Below are 10,199 nucleotides of genomic sequence, written 5' to 3'. Positions count from 1 at the left end.
ACTATTTTAATCCTCTTACTTCCAAACACCTAGATTAGAGGATTGAATTGGTCAAACCTCTAAATTGGCAAAATCCTCTAATTTTTTGCCAATCCTCTAACAACCAAACACAATCATTGCTTGAAATGTTAGTAGGACCTTCAAAAAAAGTATTATCATTAGATGTATTATGCATTGTTGAAGCGTAACCATTGTGTCTTGGTGCCGAATTTGAAGGAAATAATGCCCTTGGTCCAAGTATGCATTTAATGGTAATTCTAATAAATGCGGTTCAGTATTAATTATACAAGTTAATAATTCGGTGAGATCAAGTGAACTGTATGCCTAGCTAGAGGCCGCGCGCTTCAGTTCAAGTGGATTAATGATATTAATCCACGGCTTACTCTTGACTGAACCCGTAGGGTCACACAAATAGTACGTAAACGGATCAAGTATTTAATGGCATTAAATACTCTATCTAATGGATATTCGGAATCGACGGATCTTAGTTTCAGTGGGAGCTGAGATCGTCAAAGGCCAATAAATGAATACTCCGGAAACGAAGATATTGCCGGAAACGGAAATATGGATCGTATCGGAAATATAAATATTATCCAAGTCGTAGATGTTGCCGGAAACGGAAATATTGTCAGAATCAAAAATATTATCGGAATCGGAAAATAATTCCGGAAATGGAAATATTAAATATTTGTTCGAAACAGAAATTAATTCCGGAATCGGAAATGTTAAATATTGTTCGTATCGAAAATGAATTCCGGAATCTGGAAATTAATCGGAAGCGCGTCGTACGAATTAGCATTGGACGAGCTTGCTAGACGAAGGCCCAGCATGAAGCCAGGCCCGCGTCCAGCAAGGCAATATCGCGCCACACACGCCCAGCCCAAGGCTGCGCCAGGCCCACCGCAAGGCAGGCCCAGCGCGCGCCAAAGGGGCAGGCAGCCTCGTGGGCTTCGTGGCCGAGTGGGCTGCGTCGCTGCTCGGGCTCTGCGCGCGCGTGTGCATGGCGCCCCTCGTGGGCTGCTGTGCGTGCGTGTGTGTTTGTGTTCACATACGAAACCTAAAGCGTATAGGATTCGTTTGATGATTAAATAACTAATCCTAAAAGATAAATTAATTAAATAAGAGTTCTACTAGGATTCTAATTTAATTAATTCGTATCCTAGTAGGATTCGATTGCTTATTCCATGGCCTATAAATATGAGATCAGGGCTCATAATTTATGACGAGTTTGAAGTATTCAAAGGTAAGAATTTGAGCAAAAATTCATTCATACACTTGCCCATAATAGCCGAATACATTAGTACCTTAAGGGCGATTCTAGTTGGTCAATCTTAAGGTGGATCCGGATGTGCTGTGGACTTTCTACGGAGGGACGACACTTGGAGTCCTAAAGACTTGTTCTTGTTCGGTTCGGGCGTAGCAAGGTAGGGCACGCTACAAAGAGTATGCATCCTAATTGTTTGGGCTCCCAATTGAATATCAATTGGGCCACTAAGTCCAAAGCCCAATGGCTCAATTCAACAACATCGAACCTGCCACCACCACCAAGGCTATTCAGCCATCAACCAAGGCCCAAGGCCCAATAGCAATAAATGACCTATGGGCATTTATTATGCAAACACTATAAATAGGCCGCCAAGGCTCAAACCTCAAGGTACGTCCAATTTATTGCCTTAAGACTACTCTCTAGAGAACTTCTCTCTCTAGAATCCGAGCATTGTTCTTACTTAGGCATCGGAGGGGCTTTCCTCGGAAACACCCCCGAGGCTAGTGACATTGTCTTTGTGTAGGTAAATTCGGACAACAATCATTCAAGCTAACAAGATCTTCAACACACTCAATAGGGCCTTCATTCGAAGCCCATTGTTCCATCCGCTTCAACACCGGAACAATTTGGCGCCGTCTGTGGGGAAGAACACTTTAAAGCCTGGAAAAACACCCCATTTTTCACGTAAGAAATGGAAATTCCCAACAATGACAACCAGAACGATGTCCTTGTCCAAACGGATTCGGGATCCGATGAAGGGGAACAACTGCACTCAGTGGCGAGATCACAGCCGACAAGGGCTACCGCCGCAACAGCCAGCAGACCCCCACTCCCTTCTCGAAAACAGCTTGCCGCAGACATGACCATCATGTAAAAATTCCTCTTCGATGAGAAAGAACAGGCACAGGCAGCGGACCGCCGAGAAGCGAGGAGAATCAGGCGACAACTTCTGCTTAATAGGCCACCTCCTACCGAGGACGCTGCGGGACCCGAACGCACTCTCCCTACAACGTCGGGAACACACTTAATGACAAGATGGAGAGAGAGTACATGGGATACGCAACAGAGGGCAGAACAACCACCAGAATGGTTTGAAACACCATCCCCAACACCGCAAGCTCTCCTAAGCGGAGCAAGTGACCGCACTCGGATCTGAAGCTCAATACATAGCAGGTTGCGCCCTTCGGTCCATGATAGGCTGGGCAGCCCCAGCAGATCTAGTAGGCAAACCGAAGCCAGTGGCCAGTCAAGAAGGAGAAGGAGGAGTGATCAAACTCCTAGCCCCCTACACGCCCCCGAACAATCCCACAGAGGAAACTCGAGGAGCGATGGTATCAGGGCGAGGCTAGGAAAGAGGATCATGACCCCAACATCTTCCCCATTCTCGAATGATATTGTTATGGAGGAGATTCCCAAAGTGAGGCTACCAGCACACTTAACATTCAGCGGGATTACGGATCCGAGGGATCACGTCATCTCTTACGAGCAGCAAATGTTCCTGAGCGCCTACTCCGAGGCTTGTTGGTGCAAATACTTCCCAACCACGCTGACAGGAGTTGCAGGGGAATGGTTCAGGTCGCTGCCGAAGGGATCGATCAAAAGCTGGAAGAAGCTGAAGAAGAGGTTCTGCGTACAATTCGTGAGCAATAATCGCCCCGAACGAACTACCGCAGAACTAACCTCCATACAACAGGAACGAGATGAAAGTCTCTGAGACTTCATGGTCAGGTTCATGAAAGAATCAACCAACATCCCCAATATGCAGCCAGATGTAGCAATCTTCGCCTTGAAGCACGCGCTTCCGGAGGGGAAATTCCGGGATAAACTGTCAATGAAAAACCCCTCCAAGATAGCTGACGTACTTCAAATGGCGGATGCGTTCATCAGAACGGAAGAATTCAAAAAGGCAGCAGCTAGGCTGAGGAACCCCTCGGATACGAGGGATACCAAGATGAATCAGAGTAAGCCCGAGGGCAACTCAAGAAAGGGAAAAGAGAAGGTGGGTGCGAGAGAAGCAAGCCCAAATAAAGAGTGGAAGAAGGGTGAATTTCAACCCAAATACACCAACTACACTCCACTCACCACATCCCAAAGAGAAATCTTCAGCCTCCACAAGGATGACGAAAAGTGGAAACTACCTGACAAGCTCAGATCAAACCCCCTCCTTAGGAACAAGAACAAGTGGTGTGAGTTCCACGATGACTTCGGACATACCACCGAGGAATGCAATTCGCTGAAAGACAACATCGAGGACCTCATCCGCCGAGGCTATTTAAAGCAATACTTGCTCGACCGGAGAACGGAGAGGGAAGAAAAAGAAAAAGCAACGTCGGGAAAACTACAAGAGCAAGCCTAGAGAAGAGTCCATGAGACCGAAGGGCAAAAGAAAAAAGCAATTCTCGTGGTGTTCGGAGGCCAAAGATCCGGCCACGCCAGCAAGCAACACTTGAGGGCTCTCTCCCACCGAGTCAACTTCAGCACTATAGGGGAGAACCAGCCTACGCCCCCGAACATGACTTTTACTGCTGATGATTGCCTCGGAACCCAGTACAAACACGACGACCCGTTGGTAATTGAAATGGATCTCAACAACCATAACGTTCACAGAGTACTGGTCGATGGAGGGAGCGCCGTCAACATCATCTTCAGAAACTGCTTCGAGCAGCTCATCCTTGAAGAAGGAGAAGAGTATTTGACTAAGGTCAGTTACCCGCTGATCGGCTTCAACGGATCCGCAGCCATTCCGCGGGGAAAGATCACTCTTCCCTTTACTATTGGCCAAGGCCTGGCGGCAAGGAACGTCCGAGAGGAATTCTTAGTGATGGACTGCGATTCGGTGTATAACGTCATCATGGGACGAACCATGATTCACAAGATACAAGCAGTCCCATCCACGTACCACCAAATGATGATGTACGTCTCGGACGCAGGCTTCGCCGAGCGGATAAAAGGTGACCAGGAGGTGGCAAGGTCAACCTGTCACACTGCCATCCGAAAACCGAAGCTAGGAGACAGTCCTAGAGATGAGGATGAGAAAAGTAGCCCCCCAAAAGAGGAAAACGATGCAAAGAGGAGAAAGGCTGGCCCGAGCAGTCTGGTAAAACCCGCCGAGGTTGATGTTTGACCAGAAGCCCTTTCTCCCGAACCAGATCAGGAAATGGAAGACATTCCCCTGGAAGATGATTCAGACAGAAGTGTCCGAATAGGCAGAGGCCTTAGCTCGGGGCTCCGAATCGATCTGATCCAGTTGCTGAGGGATCACAAAGACACATTCGCATGGTCGGCAACCGATATGCCAGGGATAGATCCGGAGATGATTTGTCATAAGCTGGATGTCAACGCCGAGGCCCGACCAGTCAAATAGAAAAAAAGAAACTACTCCTCGGAAAAAAACAAAGCTATCGCCAAAGAGGTGAGGAAACTGCAAGAAGCAGGCTTCATTGAGCCATGCATGTACCCCAAGTGGCTGGCCAACGTGGTCATGGTCAAGAAAGCCAACGGCTCGTGGCACATGTGCGTCGACTTCACGGATCTGAATCGAGCCTGCCCGAAAGACTGCTATCCCCTCCCGAGGATAGACCAGCTAGTGGACTCCACCAGTGGCCATGCATTGCTTAGCTTCATGGACGCCTTTGCAGGGTACCATCAAGTATTCATGCACCCCGACGATAGAGCAAAAACCGCCTTCATCACAAGCGCGGGAGTGTTCAACTATAGAATGATGCCCTTCGGATTGAAAAATACCGGGGCCACCTACCAAAGGTTAGTTGATCACGTCTTCGCCGATCAAAAAGGAAGGAACGTCGAAGTCTATGTGGACGATTCCATAGTGAAAAGTGTGAAGTAGGAGGATCACATCAAAGATTTGGCCGAAACTTTCGCCAACCTGAGGAAGTACAAAATGAAGCTGAACCCGAAGAAGTGTGTCTTCGGGGTTAGAGCAGGAAAATTCCTCGGATTCATGGTGAGCGAAAGGGGAATTGATGCAAACCCGGACAAGGTCCAGGCCGCATTAGACCTACCCGAGCCAAAGACGAAGAGAGACGTGCAAAGGCTAACAGGCAGGTTAGCCGCACTTTCAAGGTTCATATCGAAAGCTTCGGACAAGGGGGCACCCTTCTTCAAAGCTCTCAAACCAAAAACCCTCCCAGGAGGAGAAGCAGAGCCTGCCAAAAAGAAAGGCGTCCCGAGAAAGGTGGACCCCGAGCTAACGTGGAAACAAGAGCAGAAAGATGCATTCCAACAGCTCAGGGCTCACCTGGTCCAACTGCCTACACTAGCCAGGCCAAAAGAGGGGGAAACCCTGTATTTATACGTCGCCGTTAGCCCCGGCACAGTAAGTGCGGTACTCTTGCGAGAAGAAGAGAAAAAGAAACAGCCAATCTACTTCACCAGCCGAACCCTAACAAATGCCGAGACTCGGTACCCACTCATTGAAAAAGTAGCATACGCAGTGGTGGTGGCAGCCCGAAAGCTTAGACCCTACTTCGATTCTCATCAAGTAGTGGTGCTAACTGACCAACCACTGGAAAAAGTGCTAGGAAAGATAGAGAGGCCAGGAAGATTGGCTGCATGGGCTTTCGAGCTATCTGAGTTCGGCATCAAGTATCAGCCGAGGACCGCCATCAAAGCACAAGCGCTCGCTGACTTCTTGGCCGAATGCTCATATCAGGAAATGTTGGATGACACCAAAAGAACATGGGAAGTATACACCGACGAATCTTCCATAGTGAATGGCTCGGGAGCCGGAGTAGTGCTGATACCTCCAGTAGGAAAAAAAGCATCGAATATGCCCTGAAGTTCGGTTTCAAGGCAACCAACAATGAGACCGAATATGAGGCCGCAATCGCAGGGATATAGCTATGCTTATCTGTGGAGGCCGAACATGTTTGCCTCAAAACTGATTCTCAGCTCGTAGCCAACCAAATCCGAGGGGAGTACGAGGCCAAATGGCCAAGTATGACGGCCTACCTAGCAAAAATTAAATCCTTAACGACAAAGTTAAGATCCTTCGAAGTCATCCTCATCCCCCGAGGCCAAAACACACAAGCAGACGCACTGTCCAAACTTGCAAGCTCAACGCTGATCGACCTAAACAGGTCGGTCCACGTAGAAGTACACCAAGAAAGAAGCATTGACATGCCACCCCCCACAGTCTACAGTCTACGTCCCGAATCGAGCTGGATGGACGCAGTCATTGCATACAAGGAGAGGGGAGAACTTCCCGAAGACAAGCTGCAAGCAAGAAAGTTGAAGAGATTCAACCAAAGGTTCGTCATTGACGCCAACGGAGAGCTCATGAGAAGATCATTCTCAGCCCCGCTGCTGAAATGTGTCGGCCCAACTGACGCCGATTATATCCTAAGGGAAATCCACCTCGGCATATGTGGAAATCACATCGGAGGCAGGGCATTGGCACACAAGGCACTAAGGGCCGGGTTCTGGTGGCCCACCATGGTTTCCGAGGCAAAAACGCTGACAAGAAAGTGCAAGAAATGCCAGAAGTTCGCACCAGCAATCCACCAGCCAGCTCAGACCTTATAATCAACACTCTACCCCTTGCCATTTGCATAATGGGGCTTGGACATCATCGGTCCATTCCCCTCGGCTGTAAACCAAAAGAAGTGGTTGATTGTAGGAGTCGATTATTTCAGCAAGTGGATTGAAGCCGAAGCAGTTTCGTCCATCACTGAGCCACAAGTCCGCAAATTCATCTGGCAAAACATCATCACAAGGTTCGGTATACCGAGGCTAATGGTCTTCGACCATGGAAAGCAATTCGACAACACACCACTGCAGACGTGGTGCAAACAGTTCGGTATCCACCTCGCTTACTCGGCGGTATGCCACCCTCAGAGCAACGGCCAAGCCGAAGCCGCGAATAAGCTCATACTCAACGCACTCAAGAAAAGAGTCGAGGAAGAAAAGAGTAAGTGGCTAGAAGAGCTCCCTGGAACACTCTGGTCCCTTCGGACCACCGAGAAAGAAGCCACGGGACAAACGCCCTTCCACTTGGTATACGGTTCCGAAGCTGTCATCCCTGTAGAGATCGGAACAGAAAGCTTGAGGGTCCAAGCATGCAACAAGTATGATGGAACCCACGGACAAAGCAATGATCAACTTCTGACCGAAGCCTTGGATCTACTAGATGAAGCTCGGGACGAAGCCAGAACTCTCAACGCAGCTTACCAGCAGAGGGTTAGCAAACACTACAACCGAAGAGTCAATGCCAGACCTCTTAAGGTCGGCGACCTAGTGCTCAGGAATGGTGCGGCAGTTCAAAAGGGAAGGATCCATGGGAAACTCTCGGCAACATGGGAAGGGCTATACATCATCAACTCCGAAAAGAGGACTGGCACTTTTATGCTTAAACAGTTAGACGGAACAATCTTGAAGAACCATTGGAATGCCGATGTTCTCAAGAAATATTTTGTACGACCTTACCCCTTTGTAATCCAAGTAAGTTTAACGAGTAAGTTTAATGAGAAGAGGAAAGCCACTGGCACCATGTGTTTCATTCAACATATCTCTAATGTCTTTTGTCCTATTACCATTTTTTATATATATATGCCTGCATGCAACTTCGGATCTGATCAATCCGAAGCTAAAAATAATCCGAGGCAGCCACTCCTTGGAAACTAAATCCAAGGAGCAGCTAACTCAACCCAACCCGCAAGGTACCGTCCAGAATCCCCGGATTCGCGATACCCAGGGAAATTCCGTTCGCAACAGGGTCTCTCGAATAGTTATAAAGAGTTCGGCTCAGATCCAAGGATCCCCGAAGCTCATAACTTAGAGTCAGACTTGCGACTTCTTGCCCAGGTTTCCGAACCACAAGAAGTCGAAAGAACGGAAACAGACGTTAAAGAGCTCAAAAGTAGACTCTTAACAGATCCACGGATCTGAAGAGCTCAGAAGCAGACTCTAAACACGTCTACAAGTGTTAAAGAGCTCAAAAGTAGACTCTTAACAGATCCACGGATCTTAAGAGCTCAGAAGAAGACTCTAAATACGTCTACAGGTGTTAAAAAGCTCAAAGTAGCCTCTTAACAAATCCTCGGATCTGAAGAGCTCGAAAGCGAAACTCCTGAGAAGAAAACCAATGTTTCCAAAGAAATCAAAGACTAAAGTCCAAGGCTACTGAATCCACCCGCAGAGCCCAAGCAAAACTCAAAACGAGTCTTAGAAAATCTACGGATTTGGAGAACTCGCAAACGAGGAAACAACTTAGCAAAACGGTGGATTCGAAAGCAAAAACAGATACTTCGGAAACAGAAAAAAATATACGAAACAGCAAAGTCATTTTTCATTCAATATTTGGGGGGACAAATACAACCATACCAACTAAAGCTCGGCACAGCCCGAGGAGTCCTCAAAAATTGAAAACAAAATGACCAAAAAAAGCTAAATTCGCCAGCCATCAACAGACAAAACATCGGCCTACCGAAGTACTAAGAAAGCAAAAAGAAATTAAAGTACAACGCAGCGCCGAGGCAAAATGGGAGAGAGTCAAGCGCATGTTCGGAGGTCCTCAACTGGAACCGACCGACTCTGAAGAAGACGACTGCCCGAGTTCCTAAGGGACATCACCACCATGTCCCTGAGGAGAAGATCGCGAAGAGGGGCCGTCATTGGTATCACCTTCCGAGGCGACCTTCCGAGCTTGCTGCGCCTTGGCAGCTTCTTCACGCTCCTTGGCAGCATCGTCCCTATCAGCCTGACATTCCACCAAGTTGTCCTCGGCCTCGAGCCACTGAGGCACATGCTCGGTCCACTTAAAGTCAGGCATATGCTTGGTAAACATCCGACGAGCACCGAGGATCCCCTCCCAATACTGGTCTCGACACTGATCGGTAGTATACATCAAGGCCTTCTCCTCTTCGAGCTGGCGAACCTTAGCCTTAAGCTCATCAGCTTCATGCTCAAGCACGGGAATCCGTTCAAGGGCAGCTGTGAACTTCTGAGCACTCTCACGAAGGTTCAAAATAACAGCGTCCTTGCTCTTCAGCGCAGCCTCAAAGCTAGCCTTCTCCTCGGCCTTCTCCTTCTTAAGAGCCTCGTGCTCCCGAACATCAGCCTCCATCTTCGACCTCAGATCATTAATCCCCTTGCCAAGCAGCTCAAGTGTGCCCGTCTGTTCCCGAGTAAACTCGGCAACCAAGCCTTTTGTTTCTTCAAGCTCAGCAAGGAGAGTGTTCGCCTTCTCATCCAGAAGAGGGACGTCATGATCGTAGCACTCTTCGAATCTGGCCAGCTTCACCTCGTCAAAATACTGACACTCAGCAGCAAAGGAGGACCAGAAGTGCGCCTACGGGGATGAAAGAGAAAATTGAATACTAAAGGAAGATAAAAGCAAAGTTCACAAAAAAGAAGTAATGTTTACCTCATTCAAATGAAACTGAGCCATTTGAGTAGGGTGGTTCGCCTCCTGTCCAGGAACACGCCAGTCAGGGATGCCCCGAAGCATGTTCTCCCTTGCAGCACTAGGGCCAATCATGGACTCGGGGTGTGCCTGGGGATCTTCACCCAGAACAGAGGCCCGAGCAAACCGAGCCATGGTGTCCCTCACCTTCCGAGGAACCCTCCTGATCGGCACATCGAAGGAGGCTTAAGCCAAACGCTCCAACACCGAGGTAGATGTAGAGCCTAAAGTCTCACGGAACTTCCTCTTCAGTCCGTGTTGTTGAGCAGGATCCCCACCTTCGGGAACCGCAAAATCAGCGCCCTTGCTGGCTGAGGGACCACCTTCCTCATTTCCGGAAGAGGTAAGGTCGACTACCACCTTCGGGGGAACTTGCAGATCATCCCCTTGTCCGGCCGCAGCGGCATCCTCGGACCCAGGAACCTCAGTGGAATCAAGAGGGGGGTCAACCTCAAACTTCTCCATCATAGGAGTAATATCAGCGATAGTCCCCCCCACTGGAGTCGAAGG

General features: G+C 48.7%; 2 protein-coding genes across 2 annotated transcripts; both read left to right on the top strand.

Moving 5' to 3' along the window:
- The first annotated feature begins 2,627 nt into the window (after positions 1 to 2,627).
- LOC130461821 (uncharacterized) lies at positions 2,628 to 3,623 on the top strand. Its single transcript, XM_056830047.1, has 2 exons — positions 2,628 to 2,890; positions 2,996 to 3,623. Exons 1-2 carry the CDS (start codon positions 2,628 to 2,630, stop codon positions 3,621 to 3,623), a joined length of 891 nt encoding a protein of 296 aa, XP_056686025.1.
- A 3,398-nt stretch (positions 3,624 to 7,021) lies between these two features.
- Positions 7,022 to 8,317, top strand: LOC130461820 (uncharacterized). The gene is made up of 2 exons (XM_056830046.1): positions 7,022 to 7,641; positions 8,176 to 8,317. Exons 1-2 carry the CDS (start codon positions 7,022 to 7,024, stop codon positions 8,315 to 8,317), a joined length of 762 nt encoding a protein of 253 aa, XP_056686024.1.
- Positions 8,318 to 10,199: the final 1,882 nt, after the last annotated feature.

Source organism: Spinacia oleracea, chromosome 5 (genome assembly GCF_020520425.1).
Source record: "Spinacia oleracea cultivar Varoflay chromosome 5, BTI_SOV_V1, whole genome shotgun sequence".
Classification (NCBI taxonomy): domain Eukaryota; kingdom Viridiplantae; phylum Streptophyta; class Magnoliopsida; order Caryophyllales; family Amaranthaceae; genus Spinacia; species Spinacia oleracea.
Note: the sequence above shows the minus strand (reverse complement) of the source record. Positions and strands in the feature narration are given on the sequence as shown.

What these genes read in the sequence shown, in the direction of transcription:
- LOC130461821 (XM_056830047.1), top strand. Translation starts at nt 2,628, where the DNA reads ATGACCCCAACATCTTCCCCATTCTCGAATGATATTGTTATGGAGGAG. An exon ending in TGGAAGAAGCTGAAGAAGAG is followed by an intron (nt 2,891 to 2,995) that starts GTTCTGCGTACA and finishes CTTCATGGTCAG; the next exon opens with GTTCATGAAAGAATCAACCA.
- LOC130461820 (XM_056830046.1), top strand. Translation starts at nt 7,022, where the DNA reads ATGGTCTTCGACCATGGAAAGCAATTCGACAACACACCACTGCAGACG. An exon ending in GGCACTTTTATGCTTAAACA is followed by an intron (nt 7,642 to 8,175) that starts GTTAGACGGAAC and finishes ACGGATCTGAAG; the next exon opens with AGCTCAGAAGCAGACTCTAA.